This window comes from Castor canadensis, chromosome 7 (assembly GCF_047511655.1).
Source record: "Castor canadensis chromosome 7, mCasCan1.hap1v2, whole genome shotgun sequence".
Classification (NCBI taxonomy): domain Eukaryota; kingdom Metazoa; phylum Chordata; class Mammalia; order Rodentia; family Castoridae; genus Castor; species Castor canadensis.
Genome location: NC_133392.1, coordinates 14,843,820 through 14,869,329, shown reverse-complemented (window position 1 = coordinate 14,869,329; position 25,510 = coordinate 14,843,820). Strand labels below are relative to the sequence as shown.

Genomic DNA, 25,510 nt, shown 5'->3' with positions numbered 1-25,510 from the left:
ACAAAAAAGATATGCCCTGATTACAAAGGAATGATTAAAGCGGAATGTCAGACATTGCACATTTATAGTAGTCTTTGCCGTTGTCAAAGGGTAAGACTTTGCAAAAGTTTATATTTAGAATCACGGGCACTTTGTGCTTTAAAATTCCAGGTGTTTTGTGCCCTGCAGATTGAACGTCCCTGCTCCCATAAGGCCTAAAGGTTTGTCCATAACAAACCACACTGGCTGCACACTGAGCCCAAAGAGCCGCCGTAGTTTAAGTTCTCGCGAGACTAGGGCCACGTGATGCCTTGGCCACAGCCTGAGGGAAGGTCTCGGCCGCGGGGTGTTGTGGGTAAGCTTGGGTTTGCTGATAGTACACTGTGAGGGCACTTACAGTTAAACGGGGGTGAGGGCACTTACAGTTAAACGGGGGTGGGGGAGCGCTGGGAGGAAAAGGCTAATTACAGAAAGGACCTTAACAACTAGATGGAAGCCAGGGCCGGGTCCAGGGACAGGGGCAGAGCTTGACATTGTCCTGAGGGCCTTGGGGAGGCGAGGCTGTCATCAGATCTGGACGTCCAGGGCCCCCGCTCTGCCCCACGTCGGGCTCCTGCCTGGGTTGGAGGGGCAGGGATTGGAGGCAGGTCTAGCTGGGAAGAGTCCTACAAGAGTCTTTTATTGTGCTTTCCAGGATCCTCAGACTCAGTTATAAAATATTTAACAGCAAGAAAGGACCGGCAGGAGCCCGGCCGGGATGAGTTTAGAGTCTTTGTTTCAGCACATCATCTTCACTGAGCATCAGGCAGAGGAGAGCCGCCGCGTGATGCGGGAAGGTCAGGTGTTCCTGCCAGGTCCTCTGGCATTTGTCTTCTGGAGCTGGCTGGGTGCTTGGAGCAGAAGGGGGACGCCCCAAGACAGTGAGCGGTCAGAGCCATAGGGAAGTTTGCTTCCTCTGTGGAGGGAGAGACAGCTGAGAAGTGTCATACCAAATGCTACCAATATGGGGACTTGAGGAAGATGGATGTGTTTAAAGATTTAATTTATATTACAGTAAGGTCAGAAATAACAAGATGTCGGGAAAAAATTAAGAAAGCAACAGAGGAGCTGAATGAAGAGAAAATCCAGTTGGAATCTAAGGTATTGAAGCATTGGGCATGTAAATTATCACTTGAAAAAGTCTATCTGAACTTGGCTTCTAGGGGTCATTTCACTATTCCACCACTTGTCCTTCAATTAGGAGGCGCAGGACTTGTGTGCTGGTTAGTGGAATCCCGTGCAGTCTAGTAACTAAAATTTTGAATGCGGTGATACCTCCAGCTCTCTTAAGAAGCACTTTCCCTAAAGAAACCAGTTTAACAAATGAAGAATTCATTGTCCATTTTGTGGGAGGGTTAAGGTTTTAAAAGAGCACAATGTCATTGGAAGAATAATTGTTCAATAAGTAGTTGGTGAGGTATATAAATTTTGAATAATAATAATTTAAATGTGCTATGTGGATGTAATGGATTGAATGCAACTTTCAAATGAATCTCTGCCTTTTGTTTTTCAGTTCTCAACCATGTTTTGAACAGGTCTTTCATCCAAAAGTATACTTTTTCCACTAGTATTCTCTCTCCTCTACGGCTTTTGTAAAGCTCTGTTATTTTAAATAGGAGCAAAATAATCTGATGGCTTCTTGAAGAAAGATTTTTGAAAGAGGAGTAGAATTTTGGAGAAGCAAAGAGAAGTAGTAGGAGAAAACATTTGTGGTACAGGGAGGAGGCAGATTTGCTGAGATACATAGGGAAAGGAATCTAGTCAAAAGCAGAGGGGTGATATCTTAAGAATATGAGGAAATTATTGACAGTTTTTGATCAGGGAAATTGTGTGATAAAAGAAGTTTTAGGAAGATCTCTTCAATCGGGAGGGTGGTTAGAAAGAACAGAAACTAAGAACATGGTTTAAGTATGTCATGATGAAGGCTTCACTATGAGTGGGAGCAGTTACTCAAAAATACTTATTCAATATCTAACAATGAATTAAGCAAGCAGCATGTAATGGGTAGTCTGTTCAAGCATATCTGCTTACTTCAAAAATATTTATTTCAGCTTAGTACTATGAGGAATATTCAGTTTTCTTTGTGCTTAAAATCCTAAAGCCTTCTCCACTTGGTAAGCCTCCACTCTTACTTCTATGTCTTACTCGAACATCACCCATGAAACCTTCCTTAGACATCTTAGTAAAATTCTTTAATTACACTACAACACATAATTGTGTTTGTAGCCCCCATTATTTTGTTAGTAATATATTTAGGATGTTTATTTTACCCATCTTTTATCTTCATTGTATCCATTGCCTGGCATAAAGTATACATTAGTATGTTTGATGAATTAATGAATAATTATAGTGGCATGGGTAATAAGGAAAGTACTGTATTTTTAATTTAATTGACACATAACAATTGTTCATATTTATGGGTGCCATGTTATGTTTCTCTACATGTATATCTTTTATGATATTCAATCAAGATAAGCATATCTCTTCAACCATTTATCATTTTTGGGTGAAAACATTAAAAATGTTTTCTCCTAGCTTTTTGAGATACACAGTTCATCATTGTTATTTGCAATCACCCTGCTGTGCCATAAAACACCAGAACTTATTTCTCCTATCTAGTCTACCAGCCTTTCTGCATTCTTCCCTCCCCACTAAGAAAGACATGACGGCTCGTTTTTAAAATAGAATTTGGAACTTTCATTCTAAAAGACCTTACCTCCTATTTTGCCTATGAATAGCAGATAAATTATCTGCTACCAAAAGTCCTAAAACTGGTGGGAAGGGCAAAGCTTGAAAAATGTCATGATGTAGCTTTCTTTTCCTTGAAAAAGAATTAAGATACTTTCAGGATTGGTAATTAGAAACTAATAGAAATAATGAGTGTATATGTATATATATAAAACTATGTCATGCATAGCTAGCAATGAATGCTTATATGCTGGGCACCATTCTATATGTTTCACTTGTATTAACTCCTGTCACCTTAACAGAAATCCTGTGATGAGGCACCATTATTACTCATTCTTTATAGGTGAGGAAACTGAGAGGTGAAATGACTTGTCCTTGATAAATAATTTTAAACCAATCAAACTACAATAATGAAAGTAACAATTGAGTAACATTTTATTAAAACAGATTTTCTTGAGCTCATCTTAAACATTTTTCTTCATGACACATAGTAATACATCTGAAGCTTTGCATCTAAGGCAATATTTTTTAAAGGTCACTTATGTAAGTTTTTTATAAGATGCATTTTTCCTGGATTAGTGATGATATTGACATGACAGATAATAACTGTTTTTTTAAATGAAAGGTTTGCTGTTTGTAAAAAATGTTTACTTACTCTTTTGTAATATTTTCTTTGTTAGCAGCTTATTTTGCCTGAAAATGGAAATATAATTTGTTGATGCATACACTTACATAAAGAAAAATGTTAATTCGATTATTTGTACTAGAGAGAAGGCAAAACAAATCTCTAACATTGTGTAGACACATTTATTGAAATTACTAATTAATATAGGCTCATAAATGTGCATTGCTTTTTAATCAGCTCATATACATGGGTAATAATACAGTTGTATCTTACTAATGAACATATGAGGGTCACAGTTCATACAGCACTAATTTGTGATTGAAATAATTTGATTTATAATTTAGTCAAGATGGTATGTGTGTATAAAGATTTTAAAAGTGGAATTACATTTATAATGTAAATGACTAATGGGAAGAACTAAAGAAGTAATCATAAATTGATTTCTTGTTTCTTTTATTCTCAGAGTTAATTATATGTCTGCCAATAACAATGAAAATATATTTATTTCAATTTTTGAGTTAGCATTTATTGACCCATTTATCAAACAGAAGCAGCACAAGGAGAAAGTAGGACATAATTTGAATAGGGCCGTTCCTGAGCTATTGTACAGCCATACATTCAGAAAATATTTGGGGCATTTATTTTGGAGGTTGCTTATGGTCAAAAAATGTGTTCGGAAAGTACAGTATTCATTTTTTTCTGTTCTGTAAAACCCAGGTAGCATGTAATTAGAACTTGAATGATAGCATTTGCCTTTCAGGGCTCAACGACTCCTTTAAAATAAATGGTTGCAGAAGTCTCAGATTATATAGTATGAGTACTTTCTGAATCAGACAACTACAGTATGCCTGGTTAGGCTTGGTAATATGAAAACAGAAAGATGAGACCATGCCTTGAATTTGCATTAATGTTTACCAGTATACCTAAAGCTTCCAATAGTAAGGAAAGGGTTTATAGTATGATGACAGCAAACTGAAATTAAGGACTCAAAGAACTATTATAGTTTCTTTTAAGCATCTAAAAGTGTAAAAGGAAGGAAGAAGGAAAGGAGAGTAGGGGTAGGGAAGTTTGATCTCTTAGTGTGAAAAATGGAAGGCATAGTTCACTAAAAGATGTTTCCTAGCCTTATTATGTCAACAAATTTGAGTATATGTCATGTGTAAAGAAGTTCTTAATACGAATGTGCCATTTATTTGTTTCCCTGCTTGTCAGTTGGTTAGCTTATGTAAGCGAGGTAATGCCCTTTTTTAGGAAGGACTGCATGTGGCTACTTCTTTCTCAAGATCTGTATCAGTCAGGCAGAGGTTAGGATGAATAACATATAGTCCTTTTCTTTGTGAGGCGTAAAGTCAGAAGTCTTATCCTGTCCTTAGAAAGTACACTCTACCAGCTTAGGGTGCTCTTAGTTGCAAGTAATAGAAATTCTTTTCAAAGTGGTTTAAATGATACTGGAAAATTACTCATGTGATTGGAAAGCCAACATTAAATTTCAGTTGTAATGGCAGGCAGGTTGCTTATAACAAAAATCCAGCCACAGTGGCTTTACTAAATAAGAGTTAATTTTTTCTTGTGTATTAGTATGTTTGAAAAGTGGGAAATCCAGAACCATTTATCAAAACTCTTCAAAGAAATCCTAAGGACACCAGCATATTCTATCTTTTGTTCTATTATGCTGAGCCTGTGACTTTCATCCTTATGAAGTACAAGTGCTGTCCCATCCCTAGACGTCATACTTGAGTTTGAGTTGGAAAAAGAGAAAGGATGAAAATCAAAAGTTTCTCCTGATATAGCTTGTATTGTTTTAGGAGAAAGGAAGTTCTCTTCAAGGCCTTAAGCCTACATCTTAAGGATTAGAATTTTGCCACATGGTCAACATTGACAAAAGAGTTTGGGAATATATTTTTAACAGTACATTATTGCACTGGACAAAATTTGAATTTTACTACTAAAATATGATAATATAGTGACTGGATGCTCTTGTGGTCCCCAAATAGTTACTAATAGTTTTTAGTTGTTATATGCTTTTTTTTGTTCAAAATTAGGGAGAGGGATGATGTTTCCAGAAGCTATTTCTGAAATATCAGAGAAATTTATTTCCCATATCTTCATGAGATAGATTATTTCTTTTTCACATCTGCCATCTCATATTTTACAAATTGTGACTTGCAACTACCTCTGAACCAGTAATTGTGACCTTTCAAATTCAATAGGCTGTCCAGAGATGGTGCACGTCTCCAGAAAACATTAACTAGTTGCTAAGGAAAAGAGGAATGCATGTCAGGGAGGCAACCCTGGTGTCTATAGAAAAGGTTTTAGTGGTTAAAATCAGAATGGTTACGGAAAGAGTCCCTGTGGTTGGTTGAAATATTTCAGGTTAATTATTATATTTTATAATTTACCCAGTAATGGTGATGGGATATAATACAAAATTTTCTCATCTAAATTATCACTCAGTTAAGAAGGAGTTATGTTGAATTCCTTTAAAAGCCTTTCATATCATGAAACATCCTTTAAATTCTTTTAGTTTGAATTAAAAATAAGTTTGGGATGCCTGTTTGAATTAATAAAAAGGGAGACAAAGACATTTAATGAACGTAGTTTTTATTCCTGGGAGTATGACTTCGGAATTCCAAGTTGTTATTGTAAAAAATCCACTTAATGATGACTGAAAAATAATGTAAAAATCTCTAAAACATAATGTGATATAAAGCAACCTATAGAAATTACCTAAGTATGATACCATTTAAAAATAATACAAAGCAAAAGCATATCAGTGAAGAATATATAAATATCGGAAAGGTATAATGACATGCATGGGGATGATAAATAGCACATTGAGATAGTGATTATGGCTTTTAGGGGTGGAAGATAACTAATCAGGGAAGGATATACAGGGCACTTACGTTGCATAAATGCTTTCTTTCTTAAGCTGGAGGTGGGGACACAACTGCTAGGTCACTTTACAAATAAAAGTACATTTTAAAAGTTACAAAGCAATGATTTTTAGTCTTTACACAAGGTTACACAATGATCCCTGATTCCAGAATGTTTCATCACCCTTGAAAGAAACCCTGCAGTCATTAACAGTCACCCTCTCATCCTTCCCAAACTCTACCAGCCCTAGGTCATGGTTAATCCATTTTTTTGTCTTTGGATATGTAATAAAAATAGAATTACACAGTCTGTGACTTTTGTGACTAGTTTCTTTCACTTAGCATGTTTTCAAGATTCATGTTATAGCATGTTTATCAATACTTCATTATTCATAAATAGTTCTTACTCATGAACGGTATTTCATTGTATATATACACCAAATTTTCTGTGTCCATTCATTATTTGACCATTTTGGATCATTTCCACTTTGTCAGTTTTGAATAATGGTACCATGAACATTTGTGTGTTCACAAATGTTCAAAATTTTTTCAAAATTTGAAAAATGTTTCAAATTTTTTGAGCATTCCATTTAGGAATTAGATTGCTAGGTCAAATGGTAATGCTTGGCTTATTTTGTTGAGAAAATGCCCGACTGTTTCCACAGTGGCTGAACCATTTTACATTACTATCCACATGTATGAGGGTTCCACTGTCTCTATATCCTTGGCAACACTAAATACTTTCTGCATTTTTAAAATTTGTAAGCCATTTTAGTGGGTGCAAAGTGCTGTCTTATTGTGAATTATATTTTCAATTCCCCTAATAAGTGATACTGGGCATTTTCTCAGGCACTTATTGACCATTTGGCACACTTACACTTAACATGAACTCCTTGATTAATAGTTGTGTTTACTGTTACAGTTCTTTTATGGAGAGACCTAGCCTCTAAGACTTCTAGCAACTTCTCTTCATATTAATAGAGGTTAAATGACTGCATTTATAAATGAAGAAAAAAATTGCATGTGTCCCATTTATTAGATTCCTTTTCCTCACCTTTGTTTTCATAATCAGAAAATCCAAAGAATATTTCATTATGATAGCAGCTTAGAACAAACTATAACAATATATGAGATAGCCTTTCTATTTGCAGGTGTTTAATCACAAAAGGTGCACTTTTCCTGGCTTGTATCCACAAAGTGGGAATCCACTGCACTGTTTCTAATTGTAAAATCTACCAGTGCTTCTATTTCTTTTTAAAAAGAGCTGCTCTGAATAAATTGTTTAGCCTGAAATGTTAGAAATGTTTTAGACAGAAAAAAAATGTTTCCTTTCCAGGAACTATCTTTTAATTAAAGAATAGTCAATGTGTAGCTCAGTATGCAGAAAGCATGAGATGCAATTTTAGTTTGCTAACTTCATAAAACTATACAGCATAAAAGAATGGCTTTTTAAAAGTTTACTTTGTGATTTATGATTTCTTGGAAAATCAATTAACTGTATTTCTCACTTCTAAATATCTGCAATCACACATGGGATAATTATTCATTCAACAGGCATTCATTAAATAACTTCTAAATCACATCATGAATAATTGGCAAATAAATTATACAATACCTTTCCAAGTAAGAGAATTGACATCAAGCAACTTCTAACTTTAAACTCAAGATTTTTTAGGCTTTCATAAAAATAGCTTGCAATTAGTTTTAATTTTCTCTATAATTCTGTAAAGAAAGCTTTATCACATTTGTCATGAATAATTATCAAAACATAGAAGTAGGAAAAAAGTCACCGAGTGTCCTTTGAGTATCATATTGGGCACTATCCAGTGGCCTATTGACCTGAGGATAATATGATTTTCTAAGGTCATGTACCTTTGTAAGATTTTCTTTTGTTCTTGAATATACCAACCACTCTTTCAGGGCCTTTGTACTTGTAATTTCCTCTGCCTAAAATGTTGCTCCCCTCAGCTGAAGTACTTGTCATGTACAAGTACTTCATTTGGGTCTCTCCTCCAGCCATCCTACAGAGACAAAGGACTTTCAGTGAACATTTCGAGGTTCCCATGCAAATCTTTATGACTGGTCACTCTTCGTCTCTGCTCAGTTATCAAGTGGTTCTCAAAGTGTGAACTACAGATTTATAGGAGTCCCAAAGATACCTTCTGGGACATAGTGAGGTCATACTATTTTTCTACTAGTACAAAGGGATTATTTGTCATTTTCACTGTGCTGATGTCTGCATTGATGGTGCAAAATCAATGGTGAGTAAAACAGTTAGCACTTTAGCACAAATCAAGGCAGTAGAACCAAAATATGGTAAAGGTTGTATTTTTCACTGCCATATGCATTCAGTAAGATAATGAAAACCACTAGGTTTGCTTTATGGTTAAGGTAAAAAATACTAATTTTATTGAATTTAGCCATTGAGTATATACATTTTCCAGACCGTGTGTGATAAAATTAGAAGTTTACCTAAAGTACTTCTATATTCCAGAGTACAGCGGTTGTCTTGGGGAGCACATGTGAAACTGAGTTGCGTATGAGCTAACAATTCTTTTTCTAGACCACCATTTTTACTCAGATAATTGATAGGCAAATTGTAGTTATTTAAACTTACCTATATGGCAAAATTTTCTCAAAAATGAATGAAGTCAGCCTAATATTCAAGGTAACTATCTTGCTTTATTATTATTTTTCTGACGATGATAATATTCAGTCTGTCTAACAATGCCATTATAAACTTGACAGCTTCCCAATCTTTAAATGTTTTTTTCTGATGCGTTTTAGTGATTTTTTATTATCATATTATTGTTATACTGGGGGTACGTAGTGACATTTACAAAGGTTTGTATAATATATCATAGTTGAACTCACCCCCTCCATCATTCTCCTTTATCATCCCTCTCCCATTCCTGGAATAGTTTCAGTTTCAACATGCTTCATGAGTGTTATTTTTTGATGCTATATTATGAAATGTATCAACATTTAGAGTCTTTCCATAATTTAGTGAAGCAATATTATCCAAAAGACTGGTGCATAATGTTACAAAACTATGAATGGATAAAAAATACACTCAAAGCACACAATAGACCAATGTATCTTCTTGTAACACAATGAAAAGTTCATTGAAATAGTTTCAAATTCCACTTTGCAATTAACCTTTAAGGAATTACTATGGTTGAATTTTAGTGTAGTATTAAAGAAGAATATACACGATTATTTGAAAACTGTATTAAAATACTCCCCCTATTTCCAACTACATGTATATCTGTGTATTCCATATTCTGCAACCAAAACAGCATATTGCAAGTTTGGATAGACTCAAATATGAGATTCCATCTGTCTTCAATTAAGCCAGAAGTTAGAGAGATTTGTAAAAAATTTTTATGCAGCTCTTCCTTTCAGTTTTTTGTTTTGAGTGTTTTTTCATAAAGATAATGATGGTTATTTTGACATGCCATAGATTTATTATTGTTATTGTTATTATTGACTTTAAAAAAATTTCCCAGCTTTAATATTTGACACAGAAAATATTAATAAATACAACTCACAAAGCAGTCAAATAAAAATCCTTGATTTTTTTAGAGTGAAGGGGTGATAAGACCAAACAGTTTGAGAACAGCTTCTGTAGAGGATCCTCTCTCTCCTTCCTATGTAAACAGCATCATTCCATCCCATCTCTGTCTCTGCTTTATTTTTCTTTGTAGCACTTATCACCTCTTGGCATATTTTGTATTGATCTGTTTATCACCCCCTTAGTGGATTATAGTCTCCATAATGAGTAGAAACGCACCTATTTTACCCACTGCTGTTATTCTCAGCATCTAGAATTGGGTACTAAACAAATATTTATAGAGTAGATAAATTAATTTTAAACTCACTATCACAGAGCTCTCTGTTTTCTGTTTTCTTCTACCCATTCTGCTTGTTTCATTTGTTACCTTTTTTTTTTATAGGTGGTAGGTTTTTTTTTAAAATGAACTTTAAATTTTTATTGTGCATTTGTCTTTAGCAGACCTTATTTTTCCTGACCATCCCACACAGTCCCTTGACAGAAAAGGTGTCCCTAAGAAGCCATCGGGGCCTTGTAGGTGAAAGAATATCCTCCTGTTCAGGACATTTTTAAGATTGATTTCTGAGCTCAGGATTTCTTCACTGCATAGTTAAGAGATACTTGAACATCCATAAACAGTTCTGGATCAGAATTCAAGCTTCTCTTCCACTTTTGACTGAATAGAACTCATTTTACTTGTATGCTGCATCTCTTGACAATTGGTTGAAGTTTTGTTATTCTACTTTTGTAGCCTCTAGAGACACTTCTCTCCATGACAGTAGACAGATAATTCCTGAGTGTGTAATGAGCCCACTCCAGCTCCCCTTGATCTTGACTATTGGTCTTTTATGTACATTTAAAACCCTAACCCTTAATGCCTGTATCTTTTTTGAAAGATACTTCTGTGGGCTTGAATTTTAACACACCAGTCTTACTGTGTTATCTCTTTGTTTCTGGCGTGAAGGTTTCCCTGTTGTGCTTTTGACTTAATGAGGTAAACAAAATGTATTTTAAATGTGATTATATTTTGCCAAGCATTTCTTTATACCTGGCAGATTCTTTCCACATTTACTTATACTGTCATATTAACCAGATTTCTTCACTATAAAAATTTTAATTTCTCATTCTTTAGTTCTTGTTTTTATTTTTTGTTAGTCCACTTAAATGCTCAAATTAAGTTTTCAGGAAGAATATGTGAATGATTATTTTTTTTTCTGAGCCATTAATACCTGAAGTTTCTTTCTGTTGTTTTCATGTTTGCACATTTTATCTGTATACAGAATTATTGAATTAAACCTGTTTTTAGAAGTTTTTGTAGACCTAGTGTTCTGAAATTTATTAATGTAGAAGAGAAGCATTGAAGTATTTAGGTAACCTGCTTTGTTCTTTCCTGATTGCTTTAAAATTTTTAAATCTGTAATTCCAAAATTAATCTATCTATTAATTTTGTCTGGAACAAAGATGACTCTCCCATTTTAACTATGACTGTTTATTCTGGTTACTTTTTCAAGTACTCATACTTTTATGGTTTATATCTTTGTTTTGTGTTTTCTGGACACTTTATCTTCTGTTATTTGATTATTAAACCCAAGCAATCTGAGAGTACTTTTTACATTTTATATCGCTGACTCTGTTTTACTGTATAATTTTGTATTTAATGCACTCTGCAAATTTAAATTATGTGTTTCCTTCCTTTTTTCACATTTCTTTGTCTTCCTTTTTATCTAGGCTTGTTGTATTTTGTCTTTTTCTGGTATGTCTTTACTTGCTCTTTTTTTTTTTTTGTGAATAAACCTTTGCATCTTCTTGAGGGTATCAAGCACTTGATTAACAAAAAAACCTTTTTGGTATCCTATAATAAACTATCATAGAGGTATGCAGTGATCTTTCTCTAATCTGTTGCTTAATTCCTTTTCTTTTGTATTAACTTTTTTTCATGGGGTTCATTTTGTTATTTTGTGAGATTGTTCAGACTCAATTTTTCCAACAGATGAATATATAAAATATTCTTTGTCCTGTTCTTGTTTTCTTGAGTTCTTGAAGAATGAGCTGTCTTCTTAGAACTAAAGCTGGTTGAGTTGATGTGAATATCCCAACCAATTTCCAGTATTCTTGTAGTATAGATTTCCTTGACTGAGATAGGATCTTTTCTTGCTCATCTGCCAAGTTTTATTATTATGAGGACGAAAATGTGTTTAAAAGAATCTGTGACATTTTATAGTTCTTCCATTTACATAGAAAATCTGCTCTTCAGCATTGTTTCATATCCCATCAGAGTAGATAGACATGGTTATAGGTAAGGTACAGTCACCTCATGTGTCAAATAACAAAGAAGTCTCCTTATTTCGGAGCATCTCCTTGGAGTCTTTCAGGTTAAGAATTATCATCATGGAATTTTTTAGCCTATCAGTATTTACTGCTCTTTCTTCAACAGATTAATATCTAGCTGAGATTGGGCAGCTTTTGGAGAATGGGAGTTTTATTTTAGAAAAAGGGTTGAGTTATAGTGCAGGGACTATTTTGAAAAGGGTAGATTTCAGTTGGTAAGAACTTTGGAATACCAGCTGAGTTCAGAAAAGGTGAGTAAAGAAGACAGAGCCAAACTAGCTACCCAAAGCTTCAGGGCAGAATTTCTCATATAAGATTTGATGCTTATATTGTCTTATGAATTGTTAATTGCCTTTAAACATATTTCAAGATAAGTTGGAAGCCTGCCTCCTTTGATCCTTTGATTCAGATTAGATCCAAGGCTCTAAAAATAATCCAGTCTGGGTTAAAATTCTAATTAATTTTTTCCTGAAGAAGAGAGGAAAGAGTAAAGAAAGGGAGATGTATGACTACCATATTAAAAAGAAAAACAGATGATATTGTTATTCTAAAGTGGTCTTTTCATTATGATCTCCTGTTCCTCTCCATCTGTTTTTTTTTTTTTTTCTTTTTTGGCAGTACTGAGGTTTGAACTCAGGAGCTCACACTTGCTAAGCAGGTGTTCTACTACTTGAGCCACTCCACCATCTCCTGTTCTTGTCCATCTTTCTGAGGAGTCATGTTTATTTCCCTATGGGAAGGGTGTATCATATTTTGGAAAATTCTGAGGGTCTTTTAACCATTATATCTGATGAACATATGGGTTATTTTCATAATTGAAACAGCTCTATTGTTTTCACTCTTCATAAAAGTAATACATATTTATTGCATATTATTTTAAAAATAAATAACCAAGATGCAAATGAAAATCATTCGTAATTATACTGTGCAGTTAGTATTTTAAATTTACTTAAACATATGTGCATTATTTCATCTTAAATAATTTACTTTTTTCTATTTATTGTATCCTGGATATCTCAGTAAATATATACATTTTTATAGCTATATAAAGCAATTTTAATAACTGTATAGTAGTCCTATAAATTCTATAGCATATTTTAGTTAACTGATTTCCTATTGCTAAGAATTCATTATTACTACTAGTAAGTTATATTATTAGCATTATTGTGATGACAGTCTTATACATCATCTATCATTCCATGTTTTTTAAAGATAAATTCTTGCAAGTCAGATTGTTCCATCAATGGGTATATAATTTTCAAGGCTTTTGATAATTTCTAAGTTGTTCTCAAGAAAGTTTGTTCCAGTGTATATTCCCCAAACTTCTCCACCCATGCACTGGAAATTACTAATTTTTTTGCAGACATAAGAAAATGGCATTTTTTCATACTTTTAGATTAATTTGTATTGTAGTATTTTTCATTTATTTACATTTATATGTTTTGATAATTTCTAAGTTGTTCTCAAGAAAGGTTGTTCCAGTGTATCTTCCCCAAATTTCTCCACTCATGCCCTGGAAATTACTAATTTTTTTGCAGACATAAGAAAATGGCATTTTTTCATACTTTTAGATTAATTTGTATTATAGTATTTTTCATTTATTTACATTTATATGTTTTACCTATCCATTTATCCTTTTCTTGTCTTTTCCTTCTTGACTTCATTTTTTATATGTTACATATTATCTTTGCTTTGTCATTTATTGGACATTTTCTTATTTCTATCTTGGCTTTTCATGGGTTTTATGGTTGTTTTTGTGAGACAGGGTCTCACTATTGTAGTCTAGACTGACCTTGAACTGATGATCCTCCTGCTTCTGCATACCTAGTGCTGGGGTTATAGGTTTGTGCCACCATGTCTAGCTATCTAGTCAAAGTTTATAATTTTGAACTGTTAGAATCTTTAATCCTTTTATTTGTTTGCTTCTGAATTCATTCCTGGTTTGAGAAAGCCTGTCCCACTATAAGATTTTAAGTAATATCTTTTTCTAGTACCATGAAGATCTGGGGAAGGAATTTCTAGGCAGAGAAAGAAGCCTGTGCAAAGGCTTGAAGAGAGTGGGTGCAGGGTATATTTGAGGACCAGCCAGGGGCCTGTGGGGCTGGGAAGATACTGTTAGAAGACATGGTTGGAGAGAGAATAGGGGGTGCAAATCATATAAAGACTTACAAGCCATTGTAAGGACTGAAATTTCCTATTATTGAACCTTCCTTGCTTACTGTATTAGGATTACTGTGTCATAGTGAAGTATTCTTTAAACATTTCATCTATGATTTAGAAACATATTTACAAAAATTCGTTTTAAAAAGTTAACATCTGTTATGGATAGACTATTCATTGATGTTTGCTAGTGTTTAAGATTTTTTTATCATAGTTGTAAACCACATTCGCTTCCTCAATTGTTATGATTTTAAGAACGTGAAATCTTCTACGTAAATCTCTTTGTTTTCTTGTGTAAACCTCCCTATTATGCTATTGGGTCAGTTCCTCAAGGCTGAGATTATTTTTAACAACAGCATTCACAACAAAGACTAGCTCTGTATTTTGCTTACTTGGACCTAAACATTAATTTAAAATCCTCAGTCATTTTCAATTTTCAGGTTCTTCTGGAATAAAAAATACCTAAAGTCACCCAGGCAGCAAAAGTATTGAAGAATCACAAATCATAGCTTTGTTGAAAATGGACTTAGTTGACCAGATAAGTCAACTCACCAGGAAAACTGTAAACTCTGTTAAAACATCAAATATCCCAAGAAGAATAAAACAGGGAAAGGAAAAAAATGTATTGCTGAGGGAAGCAGAATTAACCACTGCTATAAATTAAACTTTTATAAAACAGCAATATTTTCTGACAAAGCTTGGCCATTTGATTCTAGAATGAAACTTTAATGCTGCTTGTAAATATTTTCATTTCTAGTCAAATGAAAGAGATGAGAAAGAGAAATGCCTATGCTGGCCATTAGAAATTTTCCACCCCTTGAGTCCTTTGGGTAATTTAGAAGACAGAGTTGATAGTTTTCTTTTTTTTTTTTAATTTCTTTTTACTGTAAAGTAAACTACCATGGGTATGTTAGTGCCTCAGTTCAAGCCTGATTTAGATATATTTCAAAATAATTTTTATGATACAATTTGATATTTCTTACAGTATCTTCTCAATTCTGATACCCACCTATCACCTTTGTAACAACAGGTAAGAGAGGTTTCCAATGGTTATTTATTCTGTGAAATAACCTCATCTTTTTATCATATCAGTATATTGAGGGTTATATTTTGAACATTTTGCTTAAATCTTACACATTCAGTAGGTCTGGTTTTCAAAGACAGGAATGTGAAACATACCCTAAGAATTTAGTTGGGATTGCAGAAAGAACAAAAGGAATAATCCAGGCTCCTGGGGTAAAATGACAGATTAGAAGTTTCTTGCATGTGATTTTGTGAATGAGAAGGGTAAGGGAAACAAAAAGCAGACTATATTCTAAAGAGAGAAAGAAAAGAAGAGCATCAGGAATCATAAAAGAGGTGTCAGGACAGCTGAAAACCATGGAGAACAAAAAAGCTATGCAGAGAAAAAGTAGGCAACATTCCATGACAGCAACCTCCACTAATGGGAGTGGGGTGGGGGAGAGTGTGTGTGTGTGTCAAAGCCACAACCATAAGGTAAGCTAGTCAGTCTGGTGACAACAGACTGGAAGTCCTAGCCAGAAGATAAACATAAGTTTTAAATCCACTTCATGGATTTGGTGTGACAGTGACTCCTCCTAAGTGTCAGGCCAGCGGTGGAGAAGACATTTTGTCTCTCCCCACATCTCAAAGTGCTATAGCTAGGTGCCATCTTGGGGGGGGAGGGGTAATTATTTGACACTGAGTTTCTCCAGGGACCTGAAAATAATTGCAGCTCAGAGATTCTGAAGACTGCCCTGCTGCAGAGTCAGGATGGGAGATGGCCTTGAGAGGCAGTCATGGAGAGAAGGGAAGGGTCACACACAGACCTGCTGAGAAATTTAAGCAGCAGAGAGCTCAGACTGTGGACAGATGATTGGTGACTCGTCCTCTGTGACAAGGAGCAAGCCCCATGATCTGAGGATTACTGTGGGGAATGAGAGCTTCTAACTCATGGCTGGTGGATTGCTCAACCTCCAGAGATGCCTCCCTGATGCTTGTGCTTTGCTATTAAGTGGGACTTAGAGCTCTGCCCACAGATCTAGAAGATCAATGGAATTCCCTCCCACAGGGTGGTTTAATGCTAGGAGTGTTTTGAAAACCCTGAGACTGGCATGCAGAGAACTGGGTTTAAGTTCTCCAACTCCAGTACAGCTCTCAGTGCCCTGTTTACCTCCCCTACTCTCCAGTGCACATGGGAGACACCTCTACACTTGCACATTTGCTGCCCATGAGTGCAAAAAGTAAGGGGCCTCTGTAGTGAGTGGAAACCTTCCTGGCCTACAGGAAGGTCAAAGTGGCTGGCAGCAGCTTCCAATACATGAAGAAGGAAAGCTACTAAAAGGAGAATGATGGAGGGAGTGAATTCAACTATGATGTAGAGTAAGAACTTTTGTAAATTTCACAGTGTACCCCCAGTAAAATAATACTAAAAAAGTAGATAAAGTGAATGCATCCCTGAACCTGACAACTAACCATTGACTGACCTTACTCTCAGGCCACATTCAGTGCCAGCCTGAGCAGTAGGAATTATAATACTATTCACAAACCTTCAGATTCCAGTATTAGAGGACCCAGAAAGAAACTTCTCTAATTCTTTATCACTTTTTAACTTTTTACTATATTTTAATATTGTTTTCAGTTTTGAAAATACTTTTATATCTTTTTTAACCTTTATTTTATATATATAGTTGGGCTTCATTTTGTAATTGTATTTTTATCTTACTCTTTTCCTTACATTCATTCATCTCTGTTATTTCTTCTTTTAAAAAAATTTTAACCTTTTTTCTTTTTCCCTTTTCCTACTCCTTTATTTTGTTGCTCATTATTATTGCTTTCACCTTTATTATTATCGTCATTATTTTGGTGGTACTAGGGCTTGAACTCAGGGGCTTGTGCTTGGCATGTAAGTACTCTATCACTTGAGCCACATTCCAGTCCTTCAATAATCTTTTGCGGGGAACTGGGGTTTGTATGCGGGTCCTCATACTTGCTAAGGAGGTGTGCTACCACTTAAGCCATGCCTCCAGCCCCATATTGATTTTTAGCTATGTAGTTTATTTTACATTATTTTTCCCTGTACTTTTATATGGTTGTTGGCATTAGTTGATTTTAATTGTATTTCTAAATCTGATATCTTTTGGTGTTGTTGCCGTTACAGAAGTTTGTTTTCTTCTAAGTAATAATGAGATTTAGCTCTCAGAGAAGACTGCTCAGTAAAAAAGATCCCAAAATAAAACTGGAAGAGATAACCATTCCCACACATTCAAACTTCAATATAAAAACACAAGAAATATGAAAAAACAAACCAGCATGACTAAAAGTTCACAACTCTTCAATAACTAAATCCAAAGATATTAAAATGCTTGAAATGTGAGCTAATTCAAAAGTCTATTTTAAAAAAATCATTGGTGACCTCAAAAGAGGAATCAAATAAAGAGATGAATGAAGTAAAGAATTCAATTCAAGATTTGAACTAGAAATTCAGCAAAGAGACACCAATTCTGTAAAAAAATAAAAATCAGAAATCTTGAAAATGTAAAGTTCAGTAAACTCAGTGGAAAATAGCGTTCTTAATTTTATATGATTTTGTGATGGAGTGCTGTTTTGTTACATAATTTTGACTTGTATTCTTTCCACTTGCATTGTTTATAAAATTTCAGGAGGAATATTGAATGTCCGAGTCCTGGACATTCAATTATTTAAACCTGGCAGAGGTTTTAAATAAAACTCAACAGAAAAAACATTACCAATGAACTAAGTTACCAAACCTATGAATCTGTAGTGTAGAAAAGGGACCTGAGATGTAGACTAAAGGGATAGAAAACTTACCCAATGGAATTACAGCAGAAAATTTCCCAAACCTAGAGAAAGAAATGGATATCAAAGTACTAGAGGAATTTAGAACCTGAATAATTGGAAAAGAACCTCTCCACATTATATTACAGGTATAAAACAAAGAAATAATACTGAAAGCTGCAAGAAATAAGTGCCAAGTTACAAACAAAGGGAAACCTAATTGGATGACAGCAGATGTGTCAACAGAAATCCCAAAGATCAGGAGAAAACGTACTGATATATTTCAAGCCCTGAATTAAAATAACTCACATCCAAGATCACCACATCCAGGAAAGTTGTTCTTTAAATTTGAAGGAGAAAAAGAGACTTTCCATGATAAACATAAGCAATCACTAAGCCAGCATTGCAGAAGATACTTAAAGAAATACTATACACAGAAGAGAAAGAAAGATATACACAAGGATGAGAACTCAGGAAGGAATAAATCTCACTATGAGAGCAAATAAACAAATGAGAATTAGGAGAGAAACAAACATCATTAACTCAGTAAGACAACCTCTAAGATGAAGAGGAAGTTGGTACATACCTCTCAATAATAACCTTAAATGTAAATGGTTTTAATTCTCTTATTAAAAGATACAGACTTGCTGAATGGATTACAAAATAAGAATCCAACTATTTTCTGTCTACAAAAAACCTCACTGGCAGTGACACACACAGACTAGAAACAAAAGAATGGAAAATAATTCTAAGCAAATGGAATCTAAAAGCAAACAGTAGTAGCTATACTCCTATCTGACAGACCAGACTTTTTAGCCAAATTAACTAAAAGAAAGAATGAGAATACTCAAATTACTAAAATTAGAGATGAAAAAAGGATATTACAACAGATACCACTGAAATCCAAAGGATCATTAGAGAATATTTTGAAAATTTATGTTCTATTATATTGGATAATCTAGAAGAAATGAATTCATTTCTAAACCCTCTGGCCTACCAAAAGGGAGCCAAGAGAATATAAACCTAAAAAGACCTATAGAATACAATGTGATTGAAACTGTAATAATTTTCCAACAGAGAAAAGTGCAAGACCAAATGAACTCAATGTTGAATTCTACCAGTCTTTTATAGAAGAACTAGTAACAGTGCTCCTCAAACTATACCAAAAAATAGAAAGGGAAGGAATGCTTCAAACTAATCTTATGAAGCCCGTGTTACCCTGATGCTGAAACTGAATGATACAACAAAAAAAAGAAAACTGTAGAAGAGTTTCTCTGATAAACACAGACACAAAAATCCTTGCGAAAATGCTTGCAAGCTGAATTCAACAACACAAAAAAAGATCATACACCATGATCAAGTTCATTTTATTCAAGGAATGCAAGAATATTTCAACATATGAAAATCAATAAACAACAGCACATAAACAGAATCAAGGACAAAACTCATGATTAGCTTAATAGGTGCAGATCATGTCTTTGACAAACTTTGACATCTTTTCATGATAAAAACCCCAAAGAAACTAGGAGTAGAAGGATCAAACTCAATATAATAAAGACCATATTTAGCATACCAATAGTGTACATTATACTGAATGGGAAAAATCTGAAAGTATTTCCTCTAAAATCAGGAATGATACAAGAATGTCTACTTTCTCTGATCTTATTCAGTATAGCACTTGAATTTTTGCTAGAGCAATAAAACAACAGAAAGAAATAAAAGGTATCCCTATTTGAATGATGTGATACTATACTTAAAAGACCCTAAAGACTCCACCAGAAAACCTACATCTTATAAACACTTTCAGCCAAATAGCAGAATACAAAATCAGCATATAAAAATCTGTAGCTTTTCTGTATACCAATAATGAACATACTGAAGAAGAAATAAGGAAAATAATCACATTTTGGATTACCTCAAAATAAACAAAATACGTAAGAATTAACCTAACCAAGGAGCAAAAGATATATGTACAATAAAAACTATTACACCAAAGAAAGAAATTGAAGAAGACTTTAGAAGATGGAAAGACCACTGATGTTCTTGGGTTGGCAGACTTAATACTGTGAAAATTGCCATACAACTGAAAGCTATCTACATATAGTGAAATCCCCAATAAAATCCCAATAATATTCTTCACAGAAGTAGAAAAAAATCCTAAAATTCATATGGAAGTACAACAGACTCTGAAGAGAGAAAGCAAAACTGAGCAAAAAGAGCAATATAGTAGTTATCACAATACCTGGTTTCAGATTATACTACATAGCCATAGTAACAAAAACAACATGGTACTGGCACAGACACAGACATGTAGACCAATGAAATAGAGCAGAGGACCAGAAAAAAATAAACCATGGAGCTGATTCTCTTCAAAGAGGCCAAAAACATGTTGGAGAACACTGCTACTTCAACAAATGGTACTAGGAAAACCAAATATCCACATATAGAAATTATAATAGTCACAGACTGAGTTTTCTGTGTATCTCATATATTTTATTTCATTTTATGAGTCATGTTGAATAAATGATTTTTTCATCCATTAAAAATTGTGACAAGCCATTTCTTTCTTTCTTTCTTTCTTTCTTTCTTTTTGTCATTCCTGCCCTTTTAAAAAAAATTTTTATTCGTATGTACATACAATGTTTGGGTCATTTCTTCCCCCCTCCCCCCACCCTCCATTAACCACCCCAGCCCTCCTTCTTCCCCCCACCCCCTCACTTCCAGGCAGAAACTATTTTGCCCTTATCTCTAATTTTGTTGAAGAGAGAGTATAAGCAATAATAGGAAGGAACAAGGGTTTTTGCTAGTTGAGATAAGGATAACTATACAGGGAGTTGACTCGCATTGCTTTCCTGTACATGTGTGTTACCTGCTAAGTTAATTCTTCTCAAACTAACCTTTTCTCTAGCTCCTGGTCCCCTTCTCTTATTGGCCTCTGTAGCTTCAAAGTATCTGCATTAGTTTCTCTGCATTGAGGGTAACAAATGCTATCTAGTTTTTTGGGTGTCTTACCTATCCTCATACCTCCCTTGTGTGCTCTTGCTTTATCATGTGATCAAAGTCCAATTCCCTTGTTATGTTTTCCCTTGATCTAATGTCTGCATATGAGGGAGAACACATGATTTTTGGTTTTTTGGGCCAGGCTAACCTTACTCAGAATGATGTTCTACAATTCCATCCATTTACCAGCGAATGATAATATTTCGTTCTTCTTCATGGCTGCATAGAATTCCATTGTGTATAGATACCACATTTTCTTAATCCATTCGTCAGTGCTGGGGCATCTTGGCTGTTTCCATAACTTGGCTATTGTGAATAGTGCCGCAATAAACATGGATGTGCAGGTGCCTCTGGAGTAACAGTCTTTTGGGTATATCCCCAAGAGTGGTATTGCTGGATCAAATGGTAGATCAATGTTTAGCTTTTTAAGTAGCCTCCAAATTTTTTTCCAGAGTGGTTGTACTAGTTTACATTCCCACCAACAGTGTAAGAGGGTTCAAGGAAGCTTGTTTTAAGAAATGGCTTCTAGACTATAGAAAGTGGAGAGATCTCCCATGCTCATGGATTGGTAGAATCAACACAGTAAAAATGTCTATACTCCCAAAAGTAATCAACATGTTTAATGCAATTCCCATCAAAATCCCAATGACATTCATCAAAGAGATTGAAAAATCTACTATTAAATTTATTAGATTTTTAAGAAGCCTCCAAATTTTTTTCCAGAGTGGTTGTACTAGTTTGCATTCCCACCAGCAGTGTAAGAGGGTTCCTTTTTCCCCACATTCTTGCCAACACCTGTTGTTGGTGGTGTTTCTAATGATGGCTATTCTAACAGGTATGGCGTAATCTTAGTGTGGTTTTAATTTGCATTTCCTTTATGGCTAGAGATGGTGAGCATTTTTTCATGTGTTTTTTTGCCATTTGAATTTCTTCTTTTGAGAAAGTTCTGTTTAGTTCACTTGCCCATTTTTTTATTGGTTCATTAATTTTGGGCAAGTTTAGTTTTTTGAGTTCCCTGTATATTCTGGTTATCAGTCCTTTGTCTGATGTGTAGCTGGCAAATATTTTCTCCCACTCTATGGGTGTTCTCTTCAGTTTAGACATTATTTCTTTTGTTGAGCAGAAGCTTTTTAGTTTTATGAAGTCCCATTTATCTATGCTATCTCTTAGTTGCTGTGCTGCTGGGGTTCCATTGAGAAAGTTCTTGCCTACATCTATTAGTTCCAAAGTATTTCCTACTCTTTCCTGTACCAACTTTAGAGTTTGGGGTCTGATATTAAGGTCCTTGATCCATTTTGAGTTAATACTGGTATAGGGTGATAAACAAGGATCTAGTTTCAGTTTTTTGCAGACTGCTAACCAGTTTTCCCAGCAGTTTTTGTTGAAGAGGCTGTCTTTTCTCCATCATATATTTTTAGCCCGTTTGTCAAAGATAAGTTGGTTATAGCTGTGTGGCTTCATATCTGGGTCCTCTATTCTGTTCCACTGGTCTTCATGTCTGTTTTTGTGCCAGTACCATGCTGTTTTTATTGTTATTGCTTTGTAATATAGTTTGAAGTTGGGTATTGTGATACCTCCAGTGTTGTTCTTTTTACTGAGTATTGCCTTGGCTATTCGTGGCCTCTTTTGTTTCCATATAAATTTAATAGTAGATTTTTCAATCTCTTTGATGAATGTCATTGGGATTTTGATGGGAATTGCATTAAACATGTTGATTACTTTTGGGAGTATAGACATTTTTACTGTGTTGATTCTACCAATCCATGAGCATGGGAGATCTCTCCACTTTCTATAGTCTAGAAGCCATTTCTTAAAACAAGCTTCCTTGAACCCTCTTACACTGTTGGTGGGAATGTAAACTAGTACAACCACTCTGGAAAAAAATTTGGAGGCTACTTAAAAAGCTAAACATTGATCTACCATTTGATCCAGCAATACCACTCTTGGGGATATACCCAAAAGACTGTTACTCCAGAGGCACCTGCACATCCATGTTTATTGCGGCACTATTCACAATAGCCAAGTTATGGAAACAGCCAAGATGCCCCAGCACTGACGAATGGATTAAGAAAATGTGGTATCTATACACAATGGAATTCTATGCAGCCATGAAGAAGAACGAAATATTATCATTCGCTGGTAAATGGATGGAATTGGAGAACATCATTCTGAGTGAGGTTAGCCTGGCCCAAAAGACCAAAAATCGTATGTTCTCCCTCATATGTGGACATTAGATCAAGGGCAAACACAACAATGGGATTGGACTTTGAGCACATGATAAAAGCGAGAGCACACAAGGGAGAGGTGAGGATAGGTAAGACACCTAAAAAATTAGCTAGCATTTGTTGCCCTTAACGCAGAGAAACTAAAGCAGATACCTTAAAAGCCACTGAGGCCAACAAGAAAAGGGGACCAGGAACTAGAGAAAAGGTGAGATCAAAAAGAATTAACCTAGAAGGTAACACACACTCACAGGAAATTAATGTGAGTCAACTCCTTGTATAGCTATCCTTATCTCAACCATCAAAAACCCTGTTCCTTCCTATTATTGCTTATACTCACTCTACAACAAAATTAGAAATAAGGGCAAAATAGTTTTTGCTGGGTATTGAGGGGGTGAGGGGGAGAGGGAGGGGGTGGAGTGGATGGTAAGGGAGGGAGTGGGGGCAGGGGGGAGAAATGACCCAAGCCTTGTATGCACATATGAATAATAATAATAATAAAAGCTTCCTTGGAGCAGATTTCAATGCATATAGTCCCCTTTTAAAAATACTAATTATTTTACAGCACACACAGTGACTTTATTGCACAGCACCAATAAGAATAGTTTTTTACATTTTTTCTTTTTGGTGGAAATGAGGTTTGAACTCAGGACCTTATGCTTGCTAGGCACGCATTCTACCACTTGGGCCATCCTAATCCTTTTTTAAAAAGGAGAAGAATTCCAGTATTCCAATACCTGTAATCCTAGCTACTTGGGAGATAGAGATCAGGAGGATTGTGGTTCGAAGCCAACTGGTCAAATAGTATGTGAGACCCTATCTCGAAAAAACCCATCACAAAAATGGGCTGTTGACTCAAGGTATAGACCCTGTGTTCAAGCCCCAGTACCACCAAAAGAAAAAAAAAGGGAGTATAACAATTATTAAAGAGAACTATGTGAAATATTGGCACTTAGCTGCAGTATTTTACCATAGCTGAAAAATGAAGCGTATTTACCAAAAACTAATATGTACACAGCTAGTCAAAAGATTTATAAAAAGGATATATCCATAATTTCCCTGTTCCATAAAAGTCTATATTAATTTTCCATTTTGAGTTCTCTTCTGCTGCTTTGTTTTTATTTTTATTGTTAATCTCTCTGCTCTTCACTCCCACTTTCTGCTTACCTTCATCTTTATCTTTTACTTCCACATTTTCCTCTTTTAATCAGCATGTAAAAAGTTACATAGAGTCATTAACTACAAAAGGTCACAGTGTACCTGGGCACTGATGGCTCATGCCTGTAATCCTAGCTACTCAGGAGGCAGAGGTCAGGAGGATGGCAGTTTGAAGCCAATCCGGGCAAATCATGAGACCCTATCTTGCAAATACTTAACACAAATAGATTGCTATGAAAAGCTATCTTATTTTTGAGGACTTAATAACTTACACTTGTCAGAGATGAACTGGGCAGATCCAAATGTTTTTGGTCCCTTTAGTTCCATTAAGATATGAGGGCAGTACATTAATATTAGGCCTCGTTTTGCTTTTGCAACCTTAACCTATGGGTATCCTCAATAATTTGAGTCAGCATATTGTAGGGGCTGTTCTTGTCCTTTCTGACACCAGCTTTTCCAAATACCTGCCACTCTCTCTATTATGGTATTTCCTTGACTTGCCAACACCTTCTCATATTAAATATTTTCATCAGATATCCTAAGTAAATTTAAAAATTGTTATACTATGGCCTTTTTTGTGATAGTACTGGGGTTTGAACTCAGGGCTTCACACTTGCTAGGCAGGCACACTACCACTTGATTCACTTCACCAGCCCTTTTTTGTGCTGGGTATTTTCAAGATCTCAAGAATTATTTGCCTGGGCTGGTTTCAAACTGTGATCCTCTTATCTCTACCTCCTTAATAGCTAGGATTATAGGCATGAGCCACAGGTACCTGGCAGTCTTCTACTTTCATTGGGAAGTTTTAGCTTTTAGTTGTTGATAGATGATCCTTAAACAAAGCTTTCTGAATTTGAATAATAAATTTGTTTATCTCGTTTAAAAATATTTTTAATAATTTCTCCATTTGGGGGTTTTGGGCACAGGTGGTTTATAGCAGATTTGTGTCAGAAACAGAATCAGAATTCAGGAATTTTGATTCTGAAGTTAATAATACTTGAATTACCTAGTAGATTAAACCAAAGTTTATCTAACACAATATTGGATATCCATAGCATTTTGGGTGGTAGTCATGTTGCTGTCCACT

General features: G+C 34.9%; 1 protein-coding gene across 1 annotated transcript in view; it reads left to right on the top strand.

Annotated features, from left to right (window-relative positions):
• Positions 1 to 736: 736 nt before the first annotated feature.
• The window catches only part of Ccdc172 (coiled-coil domain containing 172), a 59,742-nt gene continuing 34,968 nt past the window's right edge, over positions 737 to 25,510 (top strand). The window contains exons 1-2 of the mRNA XM_020182426.2: positions 737 to 815; positions 1,034 to 1,119. Coding sequence (XP_020038015.1) covers positions 737 to 815; positions 1,034 to 1,119 — 165 coding nt within the window. The remainder of the gene's footprint in view (positions 816 to 1,033; positions 1,120 to 25,510) is intronic.